The sequence below is a fragment of the Nannospalax galili genome, unplaced genomic scaffold (assembly GCF_000622305.1).
Source record: "Nannospalax galili isolate Female #2095 unplaced genomic scaffold, S.galili_v1.0 scaffold10, whole genome shotgun sequence".
NCBI lineage: Eukaryota > Metazoa > Chordata > Mammalia > Rodentia > Spalacidae > Nannospalax > Nannospalax galili.
The window spans coordinates 10,977,066-11,004,617 of NW_008331140.1; the positions used below are offsets into that span (position 1 = coordinate 10,977,066).

Here is a 27,552-nt window from a genome sequence, read left to right on the forward strand (position 1 = left end):
TCAGTAATGGTGGCATCCAGGGTCTTTTGCATAAACTATGTTCCCAGCCCTTCCTTATACATTTAAAAGGACATTTTAATTAAAATCCTTTATTAGTTTTATTTCATATGTGTACTAGTGTTTGCCTGCATGTATGTAAGTGCACCACATGCGTGCAGTACCTGACAGAGGCTAGAATAGAACTTCAGATGACCTGGAACTAGAGTTACCGATGGTTTTCAGCTGCCATGTGGTTGCTGGGAACTGAACCCCATTCCCCTGGAAGAACAGCAAGTACACGTAACCTCAGAGCCCTCTCTCCAGCCCCTTAATTTAAAAAATTTTATATGCAGAGAATTTTTTATCTTATTTGACCATATGTATTTTTCAGATATGTAATGTACCCTTTTTTCTCTACATTTAACATTTATATTATATGCTTTTTTCTGTACCTAGAGATTCAGATTTTCAAGGGGTATTAATGATCTTTTAAGTTAACCATCTTTTTTTCTACTTATGAATTTCTTTGTAAGAAAAGGTGAAACAGGGTTGGGTGAGAATTTGAATAAAAAGGAAAAATATATTGGCTAAAATCTCAATATATAGTGTTAAATTAGTTGGTAAATTAATTGGTTTTATTTTGATTACAATTTTTGGTTTTATATCTTATCAGTATTTTTAAGTTGGTTTATTGTACAAAAGATGGAATGTTTTTTTCATGGTAGGTACTTTTTGAATTGCTATTATTGCAACAGTAAGTTCATGAAGTATGGGTTTTAATTGAGGTACATTCCTAAAAATTTTTCTGATTTTTATTTTATGTATGAGTGTTTTGCCTATGTGTATGTAAGTGCAGCACATGTGTACAAACCCACAGAGGACAGAAGAGGGAGTAGAATCCCCTCGAACTGGTCTTAAAAACTCTTGTCAGCTGCTTTGTGGGTGTGGGGAACCCAACCTGGGTCATCTGTAAGAACAGCCCATGCTCTTAACTACGAAGCCATCCTTCCAGCCCTGTGCTATATATTTTGATGGAAATTTTGAATCAAGTATTAATAAATTGTATAATCTTTATCTGGCATATTAAATTATACAACTATACATCAAAATTAAAGTATACTTGAGGTATGAAAAGGAAAGAATACAAATCCATAATTAAGAGGTTAAAATTATGAACAGTGATAGCCACATAAATGTGCAGAGTAGTCATCTGTCTGCATAGTTGAAACAAAATCTTGTTTTTCTCTGAATATATATACTTTAAATTTATTGTAATATTTTGCTTGATTTACCCACAAGAATATTAAGATAAAGAAAAGCTGGATTGTTACCAGGACTTCAGTGCTTTTTAGAGTTTAGAGATGGGCTGTCATGTTCAAGGCTGGTCTTGAACTCCCTTTATAGCCAAGGACGATCTTGAATTTCTGAACCTCTTACCTCTACTGCCTGAGTACTGGCATTAAAGGCATGGGCCATCACACTGTTTATTGTTTGTTTTGTTTTTGTTTTTGTTTTTGTTTTGGCCTTTTTGAGACAGGGTCTCCCTGTAGTCCCAGCTGGCCTGGAACTTGCTATGTAGCCCAGGCTGGCCTTGAGCTCACAGAAATCCACCTGCCTCTGCCTCTGGCCTGAACTCACAGAGATCCACCTGCCTCTGCCTCCTGAGTGCTGGGATTAAAGGCATGCTGCACACCGGCTCATGCTGAGTTTTATGTGGTGCTGGGGATCCAACCAAGGACTGTATATATGATAGGCAAATATTCTATCAACTAAGCTAGATTTCCAGGCCTTGTTAACATTTTCATGCATGGAACTGAGAGAACTAATTGGCTTGCTTTTAGCATGGCATAGATTGGATTACCCTTGTTTAATACACAAACTGCGTGAAGTAACAATGCTCTTAAAGGTTTGCCAAGAATACATGTTCTTTAATGTTTTCAAAAAGAGTAGTTGAATATTTTTGAGAGAGGAGGGGATTGTATATTTCTAGATGTACTGCATCTCTACAGTAGCTATTTCGGTTTTTATAACAAGAAAACGACTTGAATCGGTCAGAGGCTGCAAAAATTGTCAAGAAAGACAGCAAATAATTACTCCATGCAAAGTCTCTCATATATCATTTACTTGATGAAAGACTAATGACTGATATAAAGTTCAAGACAATGTTGGGATAAAATGTAGTTTTTATGTATATAAGTATAGTACTATGAAGCTTTTCTTCACTCATAAAAACTATATATTTATACATAGTTATTAAATAAGCTAAAGTGAAGGGTAACTATTACACACTAGGGCTTTAGGTTATAAACTTTTGTATTTAAATATCTTTAGATTGAATCATCAGGGGCTTTGATTTAAATATTACTTGCATAATTTACTGATGTATAGTTCTTCACAGGCACTTGTGTCCTAAAAAAACTGAAAATATGGGCAATAATAGAAAGTGTTTACTTGACCCTTTGTCTCAATCCCTAAAGCTAACCTTATCGATAAAAATCAAAATGATCTGGTTGTTTGTCCTCAGCATCATGATGTTGCCAAGGTTCTACCTATTTTAGTAGATTAAAATTACTTTTTCCCAGAGCTGAAAAGATATTTGGCAGGAAATCCTGGATGTGGTCACACATACCTGTAATCTTAGCACTCTGGAGACTGAAGCAGGTGGATTCCATGAGTTTGAGGCAAATCTGAGCTATATATTGAGACCTTCTCTCAAACAAAGAGGGGAAAAGTTAATTGGCAAGAAATAATTTAAAAACTGTAATCTCAATAGAATTGTCTTGCCAGAATTTTGAATAAATATATTTTAATTCTTTGATTTTGATTTCCTAAGTAAAAAAATCAAAACAAAAACCAGCCTGATGTGAACTTTTTCTTCTAGGAGTACTGATTAGACTTAACATATATCTCTTCTTCATTCATTCATTGATTCGGTGTTTTATTCAATAAATAGTTATACAGCCATAGTTTGTGCTGAGCACTTTTTTTGAGTGCTAGGAATGAGGCAGTAAAGAAAACACACAATATATCATCTCTTATAGTGACTATCAGTGATAATTTATCAAATTATTCTCTCATATTGTTCTTCTTGCCTTTTTTGATATGTGTATTCAGACAGGGTCTCTATATGTAGCCAAGTTTGGTCTTGAATTCATGAAAGTCCTACCTTAGCCTCTTGAATGCTGGGATTACAGATATGTCACCATTACTGGCTTGATCTTGACCTATTGATGCATGTTCTTTGTGACACTATCTACCTACTTACCTACCAATGTATAATTTGTTGTAGAACGTAGAAAAATTGATGTTCTAGCTACCAGTGGATTTTAGGATCTATGTCAAACTAAGAATATGGATACTAGTTAGCTAAAGATTTTTAATAATCTAGCTTTCTGTTTACTGTTAGTAATTAGAACTTATGAAATGCGTCAAAGACTTGAGCATTAGCTTAGTTTGAAAAATGGAATATACTTTGTTTTTATGGTCTAATTCCTATCTACATATGCTTGCTTCTATCCTGATATTATATTTTTAAGAGTCTTATGTTACCATGAATTTTGTCTACTTGACTTGGTTATCTAGAATATGGCACATATAAGGCCTTTAATTGGGTATCCTTTTCAAAGAAGCTTAACTTTTTAGATAAAATAATTCTGATTTTATTAGATACATGTGAACTATAAGTACTAAGGGGATTTGATTTAGGTGAGATATATTCTTTGTATAGACTCCAGAGTTTTAGGAAACTTTTTTCTTTTGAGTCCTTTTCTTTTGAGATACAGTCTTGTTATATATCTCAGGCTTGCCTACAGCTCAGTATGTACTAAATATGTAGCTAGCTAATGTTGGCTTCATGTTAATGGCAGTCCTCTTGTTTCAGCCTTTGAGTGCTGGGATTATAGTCATTTTCTGCCTTGCTGGGCTCCAGATGATTCTATTTTTCTTTTTCTGTTTTTAAATTTTTTAAAATTATTTTTTCCTTTATGTTTAAGGCAGGATACAACTATGTAACCCTAGCTGGCCTGAAACTTACAATGTAGAACAGGCTGACCTCACTAGACATCCACCTACCTCAGCCTCTAGAGTGCTGGGATTAAGGGCATGTGCTATGACAACAGATTATTTCTTTAATCAGTTCACCATCAGTACTGAATGAATGAAGTCAGAGAGTTTACTCATCACCTATATGGTTTTTTCTTTTTCTTTCTGCCATGAATACTTTTGCTGTATTGTAGCACATTTCATATAAAATTAACAGTTAAGAATGATTTTATCAAGATATTTATAATAGAAGCCCTCACTATTTAAATATTGTCATATCATTTAAATGTTTGCATCTTTTTAAAATTTGTCTTAAAAATATTAAATATTTAAAATTTAATTTTCTTTTTTGTATTTTAAAATTATACTTTGCTCCATGATGGGATGAGTTGGTAAGGGATTAGGGAACATTGATGATTTATAACCAAATGTGTTTTTCCCGTGTTCTTTTTATTCTTTGTAGGTGGCAGCCAATGCACACATTCCTCCAGACTACCTCCTTAAAATTTGTGAGAGGATTGGTCCCTTACTAGATAAGGAGATCCCGCAGAGTGTTCCTGGGGTACAGACATTACTAGGTGTTGGTCGGCAGTCTCTGTTACGGGATGCCAAAGGTAAGACTTTTAGATTTTTTTACAATTGTTATCAGAGGAAGATGCAGAGAGTAGCATATATTCAAATTGAATAAATGTTCTGATGCTTTTTGTACATACTCATTTTCTTCTAGTTTTTATTAACTTGCTGATTTTTAAAATTTTTCTTAGTGTACAAGTAAATTTCTAGAGGAGTCAAGTAGTGAATGTTGTAGAAGTATGAAAAAATACCCCAAATCTTAGGGAGTTAGAGGCAGGAGGATTAAGGTCACCCTTAGCCAAATAGGGAGTTTAAAGTTAACCTGGATTGAAACAACCTGAGACAGTCTCAAAAAACAAACCAACCAAAAATAAAAGCAAAAACCTTTAATTGTAGAACAGGAATCTAAAGAATTGCTGCTGGAATTACTACAGTATAACGGCTTAAAATTGTTTTAGCTACTCTTATCTTTATTAGTATTGGTAAAATCATAATCATACTGTATATTCCATAATAGATAAGGGAAAATTATATGTTTGTAATTGAAGATATTTAAAAATATTACCCTCCATCTGACTATGCAATAACATTTTCACCGTCTACATTTTATTTTACAGATTTTCCCCTAAGTTTTACATGGAACCCCAATATGCAAAACATATGAAGTGGTATTTTTTGAATAAAAATATAATTAGGTGTCAATGTTATCTCTTAGAATAATAAATACTAACAGTCTAACAACCTATTTATTTCTGTTTTGTTTTAGTAGCATACTGTTTTTCAAAATTCTAGTTCAGCAAGATAAATACTTCCATAAATGATAAGTTTTAAACTTCTCATTTGATAATTTAAGGAAATTCATTAATTGGTTTAATTTAGATGTTTTCAAGAGAACAGTTGGATGATTTTTGAAAACCTGATTATTAGGAACATGTATGAGTGTTGAATTTTGACATAAACATAAAAGACAGGCACAAAATAAGCACAGTTATTTATAATTAGTTGTCATCTAATATATAACATTACCTATTAATGGCACACTTGACAAGTTTCTATAGCATGATCATGAACCAAGTATAAATTTACCTGAATTTTTCCTGGCATACTTCTGCTATAGTAATATCCTTATTTATGTAGTTTTATGAGGTTGGATGTGTAAGCCTAAATAAATAAGAGGAGCTAATGTAAACTTAAAACTTTATCTGTGACATACTTATGTATGATTTAAGCATGTTCATAATACAAACTTTAGATTTGAGACCTGCATAGAAAATATCCCTGAGAAGTGTTATGAAGTTGGTACTTACAAGTCATAATTTAGCTTATGCTTAAATATATGATTATTATTATTATTATTATTATTATTATTATTTGGTATTTTTGCTGCAGGGTCTCTATGAAGCCCAGACTGGCCTGGAGCTCACTGTGTAACCAATGCTGGCCTCAAACTTGCAGTCCTCTTGCTTCAGCCTTCCAGTGCTGGGATTATAGGTGTGAACTGCCATACTTGCTTGATGAATGTTATTTTATTTTGTCTCTAATAAGTAAAAAATGTATTTCAGCAAATAAAATCAGACTTTTGCATCTGAGGCACAATTTTTAAAACCAACACTTTTTCCTTCACTAACTTTTGGTCTTTTTATATAGATTGTAAGAATACACTATGGAATGGGTCCGCTTTTGCAGCTCTTCATAGAGGCAGACCTCCAGAACTACCTGTAAATTATGTGAAACCTCCAAATGTGGGTAAGTAATGTGTGAGTTATAAACATGATTGATTCATTCTTAAACTCACTTGAAAGCCGAAAGTGGGTACCACAATTGAATTTTAATTACAAATGAACTGTTTATATTCTTATAGAGTTTCTTAATTGGACCTTGTATATCTTTAATTGATTTTATTTATTTATTTATTTAGTGTGTATGTGTGTGTATGCATGCATGCATGAGCATGAATTTACAGGCTTTGGTTCTCTCCTTTCACCCTGTGGGACTCAGGGATTGAACTCAGTCAGTAGGATTGTCTGAATGTGCCTTTACATAGTGAGCCATTTTACGGGCCCGTGGACCATGTCTTTTGAAATATTTTATGTATTATTTTTATTTTATGTGTATGGATGTGTTGCCTGTATGTAAGTGCACACATGTTGCACATTGCCCACAGAGGTCAGAAGAGGGCATTGAATCCCCTGGAGTTATGGAAAGTTGTTAGCCAGCATGTGAGTGCTGGGAACTGAACCTGTTCCTCTACAAGAGCATCCTGTGCTTTTAACTACTGAGTCATTTCCTTAGCCCTTGGACCATATTTTAGAGTCATTTAATTTAAAATAAATTTAATCTTCATTTTGTAAAAGATTATTTTTTGTTACATTTCTTTATTAGCCGAAACTTTTTTATTTGTTAGTTTTTTGGAAACAGTATTTCATATTAGCCCAGGCTGGCCTAAACTCACTGTGTAGCTGAGGATGACTTTGAACTCCTGGTCATTTCTGCCTCCAGTTCACAAATGCTGGATGTACAGCACCATATTCTGCCTCAGAAACACTTTTTAACACATAATACAGGTGGTTTTAGCCATATGCTTGTCTATTTCCATGTCTATGTGCTATGTTTCCACAATATTATATAGGGAACTCTTTAAAGATAACTTTCAGAAAGAAGCAAAAGGATATTGTGTTTATATTTCTTTGCCAAGTTTTTAATGGTTATATATTTCATCTGTCTAACCTATGTATCAGTCATCCTTTTGTTTATATTTTCTTGTTTTGTCAAAGGTCTTGATGTGTTGTCCATACTGGCTTGGAACTTACTGTGTAGCCCAGGCTGTCCTCTAACTCATGTAAATCCCTCAGCCTCAGTCTCTTGAATGCTGGGATTACAGGCATGAACCATCATACCTAACTATTTTAAGATAACATGTCACCATGTCTAGTCTAGTTTGTTGAAATTCACATGTCCTTAATTATTCTCAGAACATCCCTGGCCAAACACAGTTCTGAAGAAATACTAGTAGTGGCTTCCAAGGAGATAGATATGTCTAAACCAATTTATATTAGAGTTAGCATTCACCAAGTATTTGTAAAACCAAGGTGGGGGAAGACTGACCTTCTGCTTTCATAATTTCATTGTCTTCTAAGTTTGCTATAGTGACTACTGCCTACAAAGTATGCCTTGAAATTTGAAATGCATGGATTTCAAATTGAAAGATGGGAACACCTTTTTTTTTGCTTTTTTTTTGAGATAGGGTCTTGTAGCTACATGTGTCCTGGAACTCTATATGTAGACCAGGCTGGCCTAGACATCTGCCTATCTCTGCCTCCACAGTGCTAGAATTAAAGGCTTGCAACCCTGCCTGGCAAGAACACATTGTAATTGCTGTTGGAATATCCCAGGCTAGCCTCAAATTCATGGGTGTATCCTTCTACAGCCTGCTGAGTGCTTGAGATTACAGATGTGAAGAACCATGCCCAGCATCCCCTCTTATTTTAACTATGCATGTTCTTAAAAACTTTTGACAGGTAGTTTGGTATTCTTTTTGTATCTTTAGTAATTATAGAATCACTGGTATTGTTTTCAGAATCTTTAAATCTATCACGTATTTGAGAGAAGCATTTAGATATAATTCAGTTATGTGTTTTCATGTAAAACATACTAGTCAGGGGATGGAGAGATGGCTCAGCAGTTCAGAACACTGGTTGTTCTTGCAGAAGACCCGGTTCGATTCCCAGCACCCACATGGCAGCTAACAACTGTCCTTAACTCCTGTCCCCGGGGATCTGAAAGCCTCTTCTGACCTCCGCGGGCATTGCACAACACAGGTGCACTTACCTACATGCAGGCAATACACGCATACACATAAAATAAAACTAATGAACAAAAATTTTTTAATAGTTAAAAATACACTAGTCAAGTTTAAGAAAAACTTTTAAGTACTTCATTTTATTTTGTGTATGAGCGTATTGCCCACATGTAAGTGCACCAGTGTCTTGTAGTGCCTACGGAGGTCAGAAGAGGGCATTGAATCCCTTGGAACTGAAGTTGTGGATGATTGTTAGCTGCCATGTGGGTGCTGGGAGCTGAACACTGGTCCTCTGCAAGAGCAGCCAGTGCTCTTAACTGCTGAGCTATGTCTCCAGCCTAAGTTTAAAAAATTTAAGCTTGAAATTTTGTTATATTAATATTTAGAATTCAGATCATGATAAAAAACCACCAATTTGACTTAGAAAGTAATCAAGATGAATATTTTTAAAATTTGTGTTATCAAAGCCAGATGTGGTATAAATGCCTATAATTCCAGGATTTTGTGATCCCCAGGAGTCAGGAAAAAGTCGTTTTTGTCTTCTTAGCAAGTTTGAGTCCTGCCTGGGCAATGTGGGAAAAGGGAACATGTCAAAAATTGTGATTTCAGAAAGTTTTCTTATGTGGGGTACATTTCTCTATACTTTATTCATTCATTCTTTTTTAGCCAAGGCTGGCCTTGTAATCCTGATCCTCTTCCCTTCACTTCCCAAGTGTTGAAATTACAGGCAGGTACCACTATGCCCAGTGTACTTTGAAATGAATGTTTTATAACTTGCCTGTCTACAATAAAAAAAATGATAATAAGTTTTTATATTTTATAAAAGAACCTTAGAACTAGAGAAAACTTGAATTTTGGTTAAGTAAATGTAGGAAACCTTTTGAGTTTAAAAAAAAGAATTTGAATAACTGTAGGATTGCTCATAACCTTTCATATGTAAATTACATTGTGCTTTACCTAATGAGAGGCATTTTTTACCCAAGTAGGGGCATTCTCAAGTAATTTGACTTTGTTAGAAAGATGAAAGAAATTAGGCAAGGTGTGGTTATGGGTCTTGCCTCCCTTTTACCCTGGGATTTGAGATTGGCCTGTCTCCAAGTTAGCTAGCCTGCTATACTTTGGGAGGGCTGTGGGTTATGTCAGGAGACCTTGTGAGGAGAGGGGAGAGGATGGAGAGGGGAAGTGGGAAAGAAGAGGGCCAAAGGGAGGAAGGGAGAAGGAAAGACTCAAAACATTTCTGGAGAGTAGATTTGGGAAACTGGGTTATAATCCCTCTGTTTACAGTATGGAGACCTAAATAAAATCCAGGGAAGTCATGTAATTGGCTTAAAATAGGCTTTTTGTAGCTGAGCATTGTGTAGTGGTACACACCTTTAATCCCACCACTCAGGAAGCAGAGACAGTTGGATCTCCGTGAGATCCAGGTCAGCCTGGTCTACATAGTAAGTTATAGGCCAGCTAGGGTTCTAGGGAACCCCTGTTTTAGCCCCCCGCCCTCCAAATAGATATGTTGCTTGTTTTTCTATTTTCCATCTTTTATTCTCCTATGATTTTCATGGTATTAACATATTTCCCTGATATAATAGGACTATGCTTATAGAGCTGCAAAAGTAGGCAATCCGCTATATTATTTTGAAATGTCTATCTGTCTAGAAATTTATCTTCTGTTTATTTTTTGGTGCTGGGTATGAACCAGCTAGGGCCTTGAAGGTTTTAGGCAAGCTTTGTACCTGAGCTATACTCTCAGCTCTTTTTGTATTTTAATTTTGAGACAGAGTATTTAATTTTATTTTATTGGTGTATTTACTTATTGAATTTTTAGTGTATTTTATGCAGAATATCTCAACCTAAATCAGCTTTATACCCCTGTCCCCAGGCACCCTCCCATAGCCCCCACACTGGAACCCATGTACTCTGTCATCCATATTAAGGCCCAGTGTGTCAAGTCAGTGTTCCCTAGATGTTCCCCAGGTTTAGTCAGCCTATGTAGAGTCTCTTGTTTTGGGAAGATCAGCTCTTTCTTGCTTAGCAGTAATCATATGCCAGTGTTTCTTCAGCTAAGATTGGGGTCTGCTGTTTGTTCATTTCCGCAGTTCTATGCTTGTTTTTTCTGTCTGAGTTTACATGGGATTTTTGTATGCTGACACCATTGGTAGCCACTCAAATAAGCTGGGTCCCAGGAGATTGTAGGACTCTGTTTACATATGGTCATGCACCTCCTCCCTGGCTCTTACAATCTTTCTGTCCCCTCTTCTGAGATGGTCCCTGAGCCCTGGATGGGTGAAGTTTAATATAGTTCTTTCCAAGGACCAGCATTCTGCAGACTCTTAATCTCTGTTTTAGCCATTTGTGACCTTTTGTGTTCCTGGCCCTCTGTTGCATGAGGGACCTTCATTAATGAGAATTGAGAGATTCATTAGTGTCCTCTTCATTACCCCTGTTCTATGTTCCATGAGCCTTAGAGGTTGCATTGTAGATGTGTCACTTAGACCTGGGCAATTCATAGACAGTGTCTGTGTGTGACCAGTTGTACCTGGTAATATTTGACTGGTGTGAAATAAGCTGCTTTGATGAGTGGTGACTGGGAATATTGAGACGGGGTATTTTTACAGGCTAGCCTGACCTTCAGTTTGTTGGATCCTTCTGCCTCAGTTTTCTAAATAGCACCTTTGACTATTTTTAAGGTATCTGTTTTTATGTCTTTTGCTCATTTAAAAAACTATTTGCCTTCTCTTACTGAGTTGTTAACACTTTTTAGATACAAATCTTTATCTTTTGCAAATATTTTGGGCCAATCTGTGGTTGTCTTTGCATTTATTTATTTATTTATTTATTATTTATTTATTTATTTATTTTTTGATCTTTTTGAGACAGGGTCTTCCTGTAGCCCCGGCTGGCCTGGAACTCACTTTGTAGACCAGGATGGCCTTGAACTCACAGAAATTCACCTGCCTCTGCCTCCTGAGTGTTGGGATTAAAGGCGTGTGCCACCAGGCCCCGCATCATAATCTTTTAAATAACAGAAATTTTTGATGATGCTCTTTATCTGTTTTGTCTTAAAGTATATTTCATTGCCTAGCATAAGATTGTGAAAATAAATTTATTCGTAGTTTCTTTTACAAGTTTTGGAGTTTTGCTTTCTATTTGAATTTTGATCCATTTTGCTATTTTTCAGTTGTTTTGGGACAGGGTCTCCCTATGCAGTCAGCCCTGGCTTGCCTGGAATTCACAGAGATTCACCTGCCTCTACCTTGGGAATGAGTGAGTTAGTGCTGGGATTAAATGTGTGGGCTACCATGTCTGTCCTACATTTTCCCTTAATTTTTATAATGGATATGTGATTTAGTCTGAGTTCATTTGTTTGTGTGTGGCTATCGAATTGTTCCAGTATGATTTGCTGAGAAGGATGATTTCTCCCACTGACTATGTGTGTGTATGGCTTATTTTCTGGACTATATTCCAACTTGGTTCTCACTTTTGCAAAATTGTTTTGATTTTTATTCTTTCTGCATAAATTTTAGAATCAGCTCTTCAATTACTACAAAGAGGCTATTGAGCTTTTCCTTCAGATATCATTGACTCTGTAGATCAGTTGAGGGAAGATGTCAGTTTTTCATTTCTAGTAAATTGAAACTATATTTTTCTGTTATTTTTAATTGTCCTTGTGAAATTCATTTACTAAATTTTGATGACCCTTTAAAAAATCCTTGGGAGTATGTAGATGATGATGTCTGTATTAAAAGGTAGCTTTACTTTTTCTTTTTCTAATTTTATGTGCATTATATTTCCTTGTCTTGCATTATTGTCTCTAATATAGTAGTTGATTGTGTGATGAGAATAAATATTCTTATTTTTTCTCATTTTAGGATGAAAATATACAATCTTTCATCATTAGGTATCATCATAGATTTCTATCAGTTCCTAATTTAAGTAGACTTCATCATAAATAGATGTATCCCTCCTTTAATTTTGATGTAGTATGTTTGGAATTGCATCATTAAGTTATGTAGCACATTTTACACAAGTGTATTATTATTGAGCTATACTCCCAACCACTGGGGGCATATTGCATTTTTTAAATTAATTTATTTTATGTGTATGAGCATTTTGCCTGCATGTAAGTGCACCCATGTTATGCAGTGCCCACAGAGGCCAGAAGAGGGCATTGGATCCCCTGGAACTGGAGAATGGATGGTAGCTGCCATGTGGGTGCTGGGAACCAAACTTGGGTCCTCTGCAGGAGCAGCCAGTGCTCTGAACTGCTGAGTCATATCTCCAGCCCCCCCCCCCTTTTTTTGATACAGGGCCTTTTGTAGTCCATACTGGAATTACACTCCGTATATAGCAGAGTGTAAATTCTACTACTGACAGGAGAGTGATCCCCCTTGTCTCCATATCCCGTGTACTGGGATTACAGGTGTGTCCCACTATGACTGGCTTTATGTGGTGGTGGGATCAAATTCTAGGACTTTATGCATGATAGACAAGCCCTCTACTATCTGAGCTACATCCCTATCCCCCACCACATTTTAAAATTAATTTTTTTAGAGACAGAATCAAACTATGTAGCCCAGACTAACCTTTAACTCACTATATTCCAGGCTGGCCTCCAACTCAGTGCTGGGGTTATAGGTATGTGCCACCATGCATGGCTAAGTCACATTTTAACTGATATTTTATGTACAACAGTGCTACTTAAATATAGCTTCCTTAGACAATGCAGATACTGCAACTTAAGAATTAAATATTTAATTTTATTTAAATTCACCTACTTTCAAAAACTGAAATAAAAATAAGTTTAATTTGAAATTTAGTAAGTACCTGTACTTAGCTACTCCTTGAAAAGGTACATAATTTGGTAATAAAGTGCTAACTAATGGTCTGGTTTATGCCTTATAATCCTAGCACTCAGAAGGTGGAGGCAGGCAGATCAGGAGTTCAGGCCCTACCTCAGCTGTATATTGAAATAAGACTAGTCTGGGCTTGAGACTCTGTCTCTAAAAATTAAAAAAATAGCCTGGCATGCCTGTAGTCATAGCACTTAGGAGGATCAGGAATTGAAGGTCACTCCACTACATAGTGAGAATGAGATGAGCCAAGATTCTATGAAACAAACAATAGCAACAAAAACTCCCAACAAAACATTTTATTGGGGGCTGGAGAGATGGCTTGGCTATTATGAGCACTGGTTACTCTTGCAGAGGACCTGGGTTTGGTTCCCAGCACCCACATGGTGGTTACCATCCACATGTAACTCCTGTTCTAGGAGATCTGATGCCCTCTTCTGGTCTCTTTGGGCATTGCATGACATGGGTGCACTTACATACATGCAAACAATACACTCATATACATAGAGTAAAAATAATTAAAATTAAAATCATTGTTTTGACTAATGAATCATTTTATAAATTTACATGTTTGTATTTTTATTACTGGAAACATTTAAGTTTTCATATTTTGTTCTTCAGTATAATGTGAATTATACCTTTTTTGTTGTTGATTTGAGGCAAGGTCTCACTATGCAGCCCTAGCTGGCCTGGAATTCACTATGTAGACCAGGCTGACCTCAAACGCCACTGGGCTCTGCTTCCTAAGTGCTGGGATTAAAGGCATGCAGCACCATGCCCAGCTACATTATAATAATTGTTTTAAGTCAAAGTTTTATAGCAGTCTTTTGCCTGATACAGTACAATTGTGACCTTATTTGTACTCTCCACTATCCTGCATTATTGATTCTAATATTCCCATCCTTTTTGCCATTCATGAATAGTGTTGCTTAGTAATTTAATGAAATGGAAGTGGGAGAACATGGGGAAGGAATTTGGGAGTTAATTCCCAGGTTCCATTCTCCACAATAACTAATATAGCACTTTAAACATATGTATGGTTACTTTGATCAAGGATGAAATTTTAAATTCCTCTAGAGTAAGAGTAAGGATGGCTATCATATTTACATTTTTATTTAAGCTTTAGTCATGGTATTTCAGTAGCTGTGTGCTTGACTAATCAAATTGGGTTTTCATTGTGACAAGATTAAGTCAGAGGAAGAAAACTGAACCAAGTTTAAAACACTGTTAATAACTAATATAACTCAAATTAATTCTGGGATATATGTAATATTTTTGGTAGTGAAGCCTTATACTGTTACTATTAAATGTTGTCATTTCTTCTTCCTCTTAAAGATTAGTATTTGTTTTGGAAACTGCACTTCTTAATGCTAGGATTTGAAATTAAAATTTCATGCAGACACAGGTCTGCTTCTGAACTAATTTGTCATTGTAGAAGTAATTTTAAAAGTTAGTTTCATGTGTTCTTCAAGAACTAGTAATCATTATCAATCATATGTAAAGAGTTTTTACAAAATTGTCTGTAGAAGGGCAAGGGGATGACTTACTCATTTAGTTACACGCGGACATTATTCCTAAGAAACAAATATGCGTGCTTGTATTTCTGACTAAGTGAGTCAAAGGCATGATGCTAGCTTACTCTGTTTTTAAACTTTCTCCACTTTTATCTTTAGTACAACTACCTTACAACTATATCCTGTAATTTGCATAGTAGTCCTATAATTTATATTGTGTATACCTTAGGAGTCTTGCATTAATTCTGAATCCAAACTAATATTTATGTGTTGACATAGACTTCCATTTATCAATGGTTGTCTCTACTTACTGGTCATTGCATAGTTATGAGTCATATTTACTTCCAGAATTCACTTGTAGGTGAGAAATCTGCCTTTTTAATATATAAATGTAAGTTTGCAGAAAGTACTCTCAGTTAACCTGTTTTGCTCTATCTTAGATGACTGACTTTCTGCCAGAAATACTTATTATCCTCCCTATCTAATTTCATATAGGTCTTATCTCAGGACATGACTCACACTTTTACCAGACCTTGCTTTTTGTTGCTTGTTTCCCTCCATTTGCTACTGTCCTCCTTTTTGTACTTAGATAATTGTGCATACAGAAAGTTGCTTCTAAAGTCACTTTTATGTATCTGGAGAGGAGTGCGATGTTTGTAACACCTGCAAGTAATTACAGCTAGAGTATCAACTCAGTCTTTTGTATGTGCTTCATTGTGAGTGCTTACTAAATATTAAGTGCATAGAAGTGCTATAATTACTGCCACATAGAAACTGGAAACATCCTTTTTAAATACGTTGTTTGTACAGCTGAGTTTCTAGTCTCTTACATCCATTTCTGGAGTCAATATTGCAGTAATACTAGCATTAGTAATTTTAGTATCTTTTAAAAGAAAACAGGCTTTTATGTGGGGGCTCGTTTTCATCATGTAAATATAATTAACAATAATTTATCTGTTTAGTTCTCTTCTGAACATTTTTCCTTATAAATATGCTTGGTAAACCTTTTTCTTATAAATATGTATAAAGTATTTTTAAAGAATATTTTAATTTTTGCTCTGTACATTTAATTAAGTACTTTGCAAAAATAGAACTTTATGGCTCACAGAAGGAAGCTGTAAAATCAAGTACCACGTTTGTTTAGTTGGATAAAACTGTGTTCTGAAACTTCTCGGTTTAATAGCGAAGTAAGATTAAAAGGTTTAAAAGAGAATAAAAAGAAAACTGTGAGGAATTTATCATCCCCAATTACGTTATAGTAAAGAAACTACAGAGAGTCTGATGGGAAGACTGAGCAGGCTCCAAGTATTTGGACATTTTGTCCCCCAGATGATGGTGCCGTTTTGGGAGGTGTTAGAAGGTATGGCTGTCCTAGAGGAAGCACGTCACTGGGGGTGAGCTTAGAGAGTTCATAAGCCTTGCCCAGTCTCCAGTTGCTCTCTTGTTTCCTGTGCCTGCTGGAAGATGTAGTGCTTAGCTTCCACTTCTCCTCCTCTAGCCATCTCTGCTGCCATGCCTCCCCGCCAAAATGGACTCTTAATTCCCCTGGAACTGTAAGCTCAAATAAACTCTTCCTTCTATAATTTGCTGGGTCAAGTGTGTCTGTCACTACAAAAGTGACTAATACACTCCCATAATATTTATGCCACTATTGCAACAGTAGGTATATCTTGCCAGGCCACTGTTGCTGTAGGCTTGCAGGATTCACGAGTGGAGAAGGTCTGAGGATAATTTTTCTCTTCTGGTAACATGTATTGCACAGTCCAGCACTATGAAAGGTAGCCAGCAGAGATGAAGCTTTGAAGTCAGTACCAGCTTGATTTCTCCTTGTTTGTTCTAATACTCATATGTAGTGTCTTCAGCAGTAGGGTCTTATGCTCAAGTTCGGGTGGATAACCAAGATCTCTGGCAGTGGCCAGTATTGTTTGAGGGTCCACAGGAATCCTGGTCAACAGCTTCAAAAGAGGGGGGTCCATTCTTGGCACTGGGCCTTTTCTTTGCTAGCCTATGCTCTGGTAGGGGAAATGTCCCCCTGCTATAGGGTAACTCCTTTAAATCTCTTTTTGTAATGTATATGTGTATAGTTTAAGAAGCTTAAATAGTGGTAGGTTTCCATATGGAATTTTCGAAAGGCCTTTAGTGTTAGTTATTCCTTCCCATACTCCATCCTCTAGCCTCTCTTCCCATTCCTCACTCCACTTAACCCTTCCTATTCTTTTATTCCTGGTTCTCCATTTATATCACTGAATTCTATTTCCCTTTCCGTGAAGCCTCCTGCCCATGATTACGTACTTGTTCCTAACCTTTATGGATTTTCCAGTTGAAACATACATATCTAAGGATTCAAAGCTAGCATCACTTATGAAAGAGAATATGTGGCATTTGTCTTTCTGGGTCTGGGCTACCTCACTCAGGATGATTGTTTTCAATTCCATCCATTAGCCTGCAACTATCATAAATTCATTTTTCTTAAAAGCTGACTAATATATTGTTGTGTAAATAGACCATATTCTCATTATCAGTTCATGGATATCTTGGTTGTTTCTATTTTCTGGCTGTGATGAAAAGGGCAGAAATGAATGTGGATAAATAGGTATCTTTCTGTAGTAGGTTATAGAGTCCTTTGGGTATATGCCCAAGCGTGGTATGACTGGATCATTTGGTAGATCTCTTTCTAACTGTTTGAGGAATCTCCACACTGATCTCCATAGTAGGTACATCAATTTTCACTTTCTACTGTTTTCGATAAGAGAGCGGTCTTGGTCTGTTACTATCCTTTGCGTTTATAGAAACTGTTGTGCTTACTGCCTTTTAACATTGCAAATATATAGTCTTTCCTAATTTAAATAAAAAGGATAAAACTAAAGCTAGCCAAGTGATTTTTTAAAAAAATTTTTTTAACTATTTATTTTTATGTGTATGAGTATATTGTCTGCATGTGTGTCATGCAATGCCCAGGGAGGTCAGAAGAAGGTGTCAAATTCCCCTGGAACTGGAGTTACAGATGGTTGTTAGCCACCATGTGGGTTCTGGGATTTAAACCCGGGTCCTCTGTAAGAGCAGTCCGCACTCTTAACTGCCAAGCCATCTCTCCAGCCCTGCCAAGTGATGTGTTTTTTTTTTAATTTTTTTAAAACTTTTACAAAAACTTTACTGAGAATTTCATACATGCATATAAGGTGTTTTGATCAAATCCATGCCCACTCCCTCCCTTCTAACACCTCCCATATCTCCCCACCAAGTGATGTTTTTATGAAAGGAAAAATAATCTGATTATTTTGCATCTGTTTATTTTCTGAGAGATTTTCATATTTTGAATATTGATGGTGATATGTGTGGATCAAGAACTGTGATATATGAATGAATAGTCCTAAGTGTACAAAGTCTTAAGACTGTAACTTGGTCAGCAGCCACTGGTAGAGCCTCGTGTGATTTCTTATTTCAGCCTTAAGTTTTTTATTGAAATTATGTATCTCTCTGCTGTGTGTTCTTTAGCACACTCCTACATTCCTGATTTATATTTGGGGTAGTTGTGCTACTATTATTTCTTAGAAAATCAAATTTTGCTTTGCTGTTTCAGAATTAGTTTAGAAGGCTTAAATTATTTATTTATGTATTTATTATTTATTATGTTAGGAATTAAACCTAAGATTTTTGCATTTGGTAGGAAGCACTGTGCTACTGAGTTATAGCCACAGCCTCTGTTTTAGTTTTTATTTTGAGGCAAATTCTTGCTAAGTTGCTCAGGGTGACTGTGAGCTCACTCTGTAACCTAATCACTCCTTGAAGCTGTCCATCCTCATTGCCTCAGCCTCCCATGTAGCTGGAATTACAGGTCTGAATCACCAGGCCCAGCTGCTGGTTTAAACAATTTTAAAGAATTTTTTTTATATCTTATAGGCATTGTGTTAGATCTTTATTTTAGCACTAGTGCCCTGTTCTTCCTTCCTTCACAATGCTGGCCTTAACAAAGTTGAACTGAGATGATTTCTTTTTTGTTTGTTTGTTTGTTTGTTTGTTTGAGACAGAGTCTCAGCCAGTCTGTCCTAGAACCCTAAATCCTTTTGCCTTAGTCTACTGATTTCTAGAGTCAGAGGTTGAGATGCCTCTTCAAAATAGCCACACTTGTTCTTTTCTAAAATCCTTCTAGTAACAAGACCCTTTGACCAGTGTAGTTTGTATAGAGTTGAAAACACATGGAGTTGAAAACACCATGTAACACATGAAATGTGGCTTTATGTATGTGAGATTCGCTTGACCTTTGTCAGAAACAGTTATCTGGGTTTGCCTTTCAATATCATTTAAGAAAATTGAAAGCCTTGTATTTTATGCAGTGTACATGAAAATTGAATAATTAGAAGAACACTACACAAAGATTTCATGAACACTCTGTGTAACTCATTATTATATTATCAGGGACTGATGAAATTGCACAAGAGTATGTGACTCATGAGAAAGAAAATCAGATAATAGTACCACCACGTAGTACAGTTCTGATTTTATGTGCTTCTTGGTGTCAGGCTGATGATAAACTCTATCCCAAGCAAAGTTACTTGACTTTGCTTAAGTTGCATATCAATATTACTGGTCAGAATATTTCCTAAGATTTAAGTGTCAGAATTCAGTGAGTTATTCTTCTTTCTTGCAGTTATTTTTTTTGGGTTTAAAGTCAGTTTTTGGGGGGCAGGCATGTAGAGGGAGCTTTCATCAGTAGTAAACTGCTGAATATATAGGGTAATTCAAATAAATTTTCTTTTTGAAGTATACTCAACAAAAGACCACCAAAGATTAGCCTGTAGTGTGACAAAGTCAGATTTATTGATTGATAGAGTAAACATTCATGGAACCCTGGGAGGCCTTTGAGGGATGAGAGGCGTGTTTTATAACACTTGGTTTTTAGTAAAGAATTCTTAGAGTTTAAAGGAGACCAAATCAGTCTAGATTGGTGGCTGATTCTGAGGCATATTGGGGAAGGTGAGGATTGTCTAGGGGATTGGGTGCAATTGTGAAGCAAAGGCAATTTAGGAGTTATATATGTTTCTCTTTGCATAAGTGAAAATAGTAAAGTGAATCTTGAGCATATCTATCATTGGTAAGAAAGCAGTAATTGCTAAATGGGGGAGTTCGTTAATGATATTTTACAACTGCTATATGACCTTGGGTAAAGCAATGTTTCCTGTTAACTTTGCAGCTGGCTTTATCTGTGTCTGTCCTCCCAAGTCTGATTAATTGCAGGACTGTTTTTCCCCCTTTTGTTCAATTTTCACTGATTCACTCTTTCAGTTCTGGATAGATTTTTGACTCGTAAGTCTTTTTAAAGCACATGGTCAACATACAGTGATTGTCCTTAATTGTATTTAAGGAATCTTCTGGGTATCCTTACTCTGTTGAGTTAAATTTTGTTTTGGCCTAGAAACATGTTGTAGTTGACCACTCAAAGTTCAACTCCTGTGGAAATATTTTATTACTATAACTATCATAGCACCTGTGACATGCCATCTTGGAATACTCTGGTATTCTTTGGGTCTTGATATTTCCAATAGAAGCCAATTTAGTAGAAGCCAGAATTTCTGCTGATTGTGTTAAATATCTTGCAGTTGGAGGAACAATTGAGAGATATAATGTAGACTTTAAAAAATTGCTTTTATTTATTATTTTTTATGTGTATGTGTGTAATGCTTGCATGTCTGGAAGTGCACCCATATGGTGCAGTCCTTGTAGAGATCAGAACAGGGCATCAGATCCCCACGAACTGGAGTTATGGGTGGCTGTTAGCCGCCATGTGGGATTTGAACCCAGGTCTTCTGCAAGAATAGTCAGTGCTTTTAATTTCTGAGCCATCTCTCCAGCCCCATAATGTAAGCTTTTTACTGTAGATATTATATTCTATTTCAGGCTCACAGAAGGTAGATTTTTCTGTAATGTTATTATATAGACAACATTAAAAAGTGGGAAGACAACTGAACTGAAATCAGGAGACGTGGATTGAGCATAGGATTTGCCATTTATTGGCTCTGTCATGCTGGGCAAGATACTTCATTTCTTAATATCCTCATTTACAAAATGAAGAAAATAATTTGAGATCTGTTAGGATTCCTGTGTACTCAAATGAGGTTTTTGTCTTTTAAACTTTAAAATGTTATGCAAATATAATTTGTAATTATATTTTATTTGTTCCTGTTCTCATTACTGTGAGGTAGCATAAGGGAAGAGAGACTTACTGCTCATAGTTTTAGGAGATACAGTCTCTCATGGAGATGATTGCATGGGAGCCTGTGGCTGAGACTTCTCATATCTCAGTAGAACAAGAAGCAGAGAATGGACAGAACTGGCCTATAAAACTCAGAATCCTGCCCCTGGTAACCCACTTCCTCCACTGAGCTTCATCTTTTGAAGGTTTCCCAGTCTCCAAAAACAGCTACCAGCTGGGGACCAAGTGTTCAAACACTTGAGCTTGTAAGGGCCATCTCTCCTTTAAACCACAGGAGATATTGAATGACAGATGCTAATAATACTATTGGCAATGAAAATAACAAGTCATAGATTAAAAGTTGTTTGTGTTGTCTTCCTGAAAGACTAGCTCTCTGCTGTAACTATAATAGGGTTCTTTCTACTTTAATATCCAAACTTAAATATAAAGCTTAGGTCCTTTCATTCCAAAACTACTGCTATTTCCACAAAAGTGGAAAGTAAAACAGGTTAAATATCACTTACTGGAATTGCTTGAGATCAGAACTGTTTTAAATTTCAGAGTTTTATATTTCTTGATTTTTTTTCAAATGCTTGAATCCCAACAGCCCCCAAATCTAAAATCTGAATTACTTGCTATATTTTGAACAAAATGATAATTTTTATTTACCCTCCATGTAGGAGTAGGAAGAATTTTACTCAGTAGAAGTTAAGCTCCAACTGCAAAATGAGTGGTGACTTTTTAAAAAGAGCTCAATGGCCTATTTGATATAAGGTCTTAAGTTTGGTTGGAATTTGAAACGAGAAAGGGAAATTCATCAAAGTATTCTATACCCTCCATTCTAAGAGGTCTGTGAACAGTTTTTGTAAAGGTCCATATAGTAAATAATTTTGGACTTTTAGCAGTCCTTTTTGTCTATGTTACATATGCTCAACTTTGTTCTGGTTTGAAATCAGTGACAGATAATATGTATAATGCCTGAGGACCTTAGTTTATCAGCCTCTGTTCTTCATTACATAATTATCTTTGGGGTACTGAGGAAACATTAGATGCTTTTGAATAACAAAATTGCATAATTGAAATTTTATTTTGAACATGTAAGTCAGGTAGGTAGTAGAGTATAGGGTATATTAGAGAGGAGAGAAATCTGAAGACAGGCAGGGAAATGGGTGGAGAGGCTGTTCATTAGAGATGGGAAATAATCAGTGGACATAGTAATGACAAAAATGGAGACAACTGGATATTCTCAAGCAAGATTTTGGAGGTGAACTAAATCATGTGGTTGGTTGGACCTAAGGCATAAAAGAGGAAAACTAAAAAAGGTGACAAAGTTGATGGGGGAAATAGAGGAAACGTGGTAGAAGAGTAATGAACTTGATTTGAGGCATTTGATTCTGTGGTGCTGTGATACATCTAGGTAAAAACAGATGATTGTCATCTAGGGCATTGAAAATGTAGGCTTAGAGATATGGTGAAATGTTTGAGGTTAAGATTCGGTAGTTAGTTTGTGGGTAGGTAAGGCTATTCAGAATGAGCCTAGAAAAAAGGTACTTAAATAGAATTTGAAGGAAATAACATCTCAACAAGGCTGAAATAGGAAAGATAAAGCCAAAATGAAAGTCTTAAAAAGGCAAACTTCAGAGGATGCAGAGAATGAGGAATGATATGTCATAAGAAGAGAAATGTAAATTTAATCAACATTCACTGTGAAACTTAGTAGAATTTTTAATAGAATTTTTTATTTAATATTGTGTATGTGTTTATGGTCATGTGCGTGTGTGTGCACATGTGGAGGTAAGAGGACAACTTGCTGGAGTCAGTTCTCTCCTTCCACCCTGTGAGTTCTAGGGATCAAAACTCAGGTTGTCAGTCTTGGTTATAAGTGCAGTTGTTAGGTGCATCATCTTTCTGGCCTCTTATTTATTTATTTATTTATTTATTTATTTATTTATTTTTGTACGTAGAAACATAAAATTGTACATGAGGTAGCATCTGATATGTGATACATGTATTTATTATATAATGTTTAAATACACATCTATGTCATAGTGTGCATGTGAGTCAGAGGACAGCTATCAGGAGACTGTTCTCTGCCTCCACCTTGCTGATGCAGGATCTCTCATTTTTTGTTTCTGTTTTTTTTTTTTTTCCTGTTGCTTTGGGTACTCCAGGCTAACTAGCCTGAGAACTTTCCAGGATTTTTCTGCGACTGCCTCATGTCTTGCCATAGAAATGTAGGGATTAAATTTGTGAGCCTCTGTATCCAGTCATTTGTGGGTTCCAGGGACTAAACTTGGGTCATCAGACTTGTGTGACAACTGCTTTTACCCTCTGAGCCATCTCACCAGCCCTAAAAATATTTTCTTCTTTAAATATATGCTACATTAGCATTATCTGTAGTCTTCCCAATGTACAGTAACACCCTAGAACTGCTTGTTCCTACTTATCTGTAACCTTGGTACCCACAGTTCAACCTTTTACATCTCTCCCTTCCTTCCTCAGTCTCTGTTAACCACCTACTCATTCTACTCTCAACTTTTATGAGATCAGTTTTAGGGACAGTTCTGTAGATCCAACCCAGGAACTCAAATATACTAAGCAAGCAGCCTACCACTGACTCACATCTCCAGCCTTTCACAATTTTTATGTTCCACATGAATAATATGAAGTAGTTGTATGTCTGTGCTTACTTTCAGTTTACATAACAATTATGAAGTCCAGTTGTATCTGTTTTGTGGAATGACAGGATTTCATTCTTTTTATGGCTGAATAGTATTGAAGTATGCATATGTGCCACAGTTTCCATATCCATTCACCAGTTGATGAACACTTAACTTCCTCTGTTTCTTGGCCTTTGTAAATAGTGCAATAAATGCCTCAACCTTAGCTGAGGAACTATTGTCAGCTGATCACTGCTGAGTGAGGAAGAGTTGATCTTCTTTAAGGGAGTGACACTAGATAGGCTAACTAGGCGCCAGTGAATGGACTCACACCAAGGGATATTTGGGGGCACAAACTTGACTTGATAGGCCTTAATGTATATGACAGAATGTATGAAATCTGGTGAGGCAGGATGGGGGTCTATGGGGGGTGCAGATAGGGGAAGTAGTATAAATATGATCCAGATGTATTGTGTGAAGTGTAAAAAAAAAATCGATAAAAGTTTTTGATGCAAGGTAGAAAGGTCTCTTCAGTGTATTGATTTTATTTTATTTAGCTATATATTCAGTAATGAGATTGGCAGAACATATGGCCATTCTATTTTTAATTTTCTGAGGAACTTCATCTATACCGCTTTCCATAATGGTGGTACTAATTTACATTCCCACCAGTACTGAACATGGGTTCTGTTTTCTCCATGACCTTGTCAACACTTGTTGTCCTCAGGCTTTTTAAAGGTTCTTAGATGCCACTTTAGTGGAGGTTTTTACTACGTAGCAAAGATTGGAACAGTCATTGCTTCTAAGTAAATTCACCGAACATAAATTCCTACTGCCCTAAGGTGAGCAGCCTGAGTTCCCAATAGAAACACGCTTTCCTTCTCTAGGGAATCACCTTCCAGAGCTGATAATAGGATTTAAGGAAGGATGAGCTGGAAGAATAGTGCATGTTAAGTCAAGGCAATGGGCTGAGCAGTAAGAAAGTAGTATGCAGCTGGAATAAGCTTTTCTGTCCTTTTTTGTGGTGCTAGGGATTGCACGTAGCACCATGAGCATGTTATACAGGCACCCTACCATTGAGCAACATTCCCAGCTTCAGTTTTTAATAATAGCTCTTTTTAAAGTATTTAATTTGCTCTCTATTGATTTTTATTTTTAAAAAATTTTGTGTATGTATGAATGTGTTTGTATGTTTGTATGAGAGAGAAAATAAGAGGGTGACAGAAGAGGAGAGGGAGGGAGGGACAGAGAGAATGCCAGCATGTACATGGATATGCTAAGACAAATGTAATGGGAGGTTAGAGTACAACTTTCAGGAGTTGATTCTTTCCTTCCATCTCATTGATGGAAGTACTGTACTGCATAGTCAAGGGTAGTTGGCCCACGAGTTTCCAGCTTATTCTCTTCTCTCTGCCCCCCATCTCGCTGAAAGAGGGCTGGGATTACAGATGTGCATCACCTTTTCTGACTTTTTTACACTTGCACCCTCTGAGCCATCTGCCTGCTTTAGTACAGCCATTCTTGTTGGGGTCATTAGCATTTTTTGTTTGTATTTTGTGACGATTTGCAATGTTGTGAATTTTGTTATATATATTTTAACATGTTTGTCTTTTCAGAAAGGTGTATTTAGTTCTGTTACATATTTTTTAATTGTGCTCATTTTCTTTCTGTTGATTCTTTTTGATATATATTCTGTATATCAACCCTTTGCCATACAGTCTATACATTTTTTCTCCCATTCTTGAGGTTATTTATGTTTCTGTTGATTCTTTTCCTTTGCTGTGCAGAAGCTTTAAGTTTGAGATAATACCACTTGTCTATTTTTGCTCTTATTTTTTATGGTTTCAGGGTTTTAAAAAAATCCTTTCCTACTCCAATGGCTTTGAAAGTTTTCTCTTAGATTTTTTTTCTAATAGCATGCTTTCAGGTCTTTTATTTAAGCTTTCAATCCAATTTGAGCTGATGCTTGTGGTTTCATTTTTCTACATGTGGGTATCTAGTTCTCTCAGCACCATTTATTGAAGACTGTCCTTTTGCTAGTGTATGTTCTCAGTACCTTTGTAAAAAATCTCTTAGTGGTAGATAGATATGATTACCTCTGAGCTTTTTCTATTGTATTCTATGATATTTATGTTAATCCTATGTTAGGTTTTTTCTCCTTTATATCACATGAAAATTTTATGTTTTGATCAAATTCACACCCTAATCCTTCCTCTACAAATCCTCCCGTTTTACCCTTGAACTTTCCCTCCCAACTTCACCCGCTCTATTTTTTTAAAGCCCACTGAGTTCACATAGTGTTGTCTATATATGTATGGGTTTAGGACTATCTACCAGAGTATAGGTAGCCTGTCATATCCCACACCTCTGAAGAAAACTTACTGACTCTCCCCTAGCAATCATCATCCACCATTAGCTCCCATCTAGGGCTGGGATTTCATCACTCTCTTCCCCCTGTATGTTGGGATTTGTCTGACTGTATCTTGTGCGTGTCTTACGTATGTGTATTTTTTTTATTACTGTAGCTTTGTAATATATTTTGAAGTCAAGTTTTCTTTTTGGTGAAGATGATTTTGGATATTTGGGTTTGTTGGTAGCTTAATAAAATTTTGTGATTTTTTTTTCTTCTAGTCTTGTGGCAATTGTCATTGATGTTTTGTTAGGAATTCTACTAAATCAGATTGCTTTGTATATTATGGACATTTTAACAATATATTTGGGGCATATTATATTTTAAAATAATTACTTGGCTTGAGAATTTTGTATGTGTTTTCATCATATTCAAAACCCATTCTCACTTTCCATCCCCACCTTGCTATCCTTCAACTTCAGGTCCTCTATTTTTATTGGTCTTTTTGTAAAAGGTCTATTGAGCCTAATCTGTGTTTCTTAACTACTCTTGTGTGTGGGTCTATCCCTTGGGGTATGGGCAACCTACTAGGTGTCATATCATTAAAAAAAACTGACTTACCTTCTCCCCCCCTCTATTAATTGCCAACAGATCCTCAGCTAGTGCTGGGGCCTCCTGCCTACCTCCCCCATTCATGCTGGGCCCCTGTCTGGCTTGGTTTGCACAAATCATTAGCATTAATGTGTTCATATGTGCAAATACCCTGTGGTGTCCAGACAACACTGTTTCCTTGTATTCATCTACCACCTCTGACTCTAACAGTCTTTCCACAATAATACCAAAGCCATGGGAATAAAGGGTGCAATATAGGTCTCTCATTTAGGACTGAGCACTCTATAGTCTCTTACTCTTTGCACATTGACCAATTATAGGTCTCTGTAAGAAGAACCTTTTCTGGAGAGTTGAGAGATATACTAATCTACAGGCATAGCAATAAGTCACTAGGAGTCAGTTTAATACTGTGTCTTATTAGCAGAATGATAGTAGTAGATTCTTCCCTATGGCCTGTGACCTGTCTAGCCAGAGGTTCTTGGCCTTGACAATAGTATCAGGTATGGATTCTATCTTGTGAAGCAAGCCTTAAATCCAATTAGAGGGTAGATGGTTATTTCCTTAAAATTCACGTCACTATTGCACCAATGGACATATTTTTAAAATTTTTATTATTTTTATGTGTATGAGTGTTCTGCATGTGTGTAACTGCATCCTTGTTGTGCAATGCCCATGGAGGACAGAAAGAGGGTGTCAGATCCCCTGGAACTGGAGTTATGGACAGTTGTTAGCTGCCATGTGGGTGCTGGAAACCAAACCCAGGTCCTCTGCAAGAGCAGTCAGTGCTCTTAACTGCTGAGCCATCTTTCCAGCCCCTCAGTGAACATATTTTGCCAACTCCTTTGTTACAGTAGCCCACAGTGTTCACAGGTGGGTAAGACTGATGATAACCTTTCTCTGCCAGTAATATATATAGCACCTTCTAGTACTATGAAAGCTAGCCAGCAGAGATGAAGCTTCGCGGTTACTACCAGCTTGGTTTATCTT

The 27,552-nt window shown here is 36.3% G+C and overlaps 1 protein-coding gene across 1 annotated transcript in view; it reads left to right on the forward strand.

Annotated features, from left to right (window-relative positions):
* Brwd3 (bromodomain and WD repeat domain containing 3) overlaps positions 1-27,552 on the forward strand; it is a 163,415-nt gene that overhangs the window by 3,744 nt on the left and 132,119 nt on the right. Inside the window, exons 5-6 of the mRNA XM_008822671.3 lie at positions 4,484-4,634; positions 6,241-6,339. Of these exons, the coding sequence (XP_008820893.1) occupies positions 4,484-4,634; positions 6,241-6,339 (250 nt within the window). The remainder of the gene's footprint in view (positions 1-4,483; positions 4,635-6,240; positions 6,340-27,552) is intronic.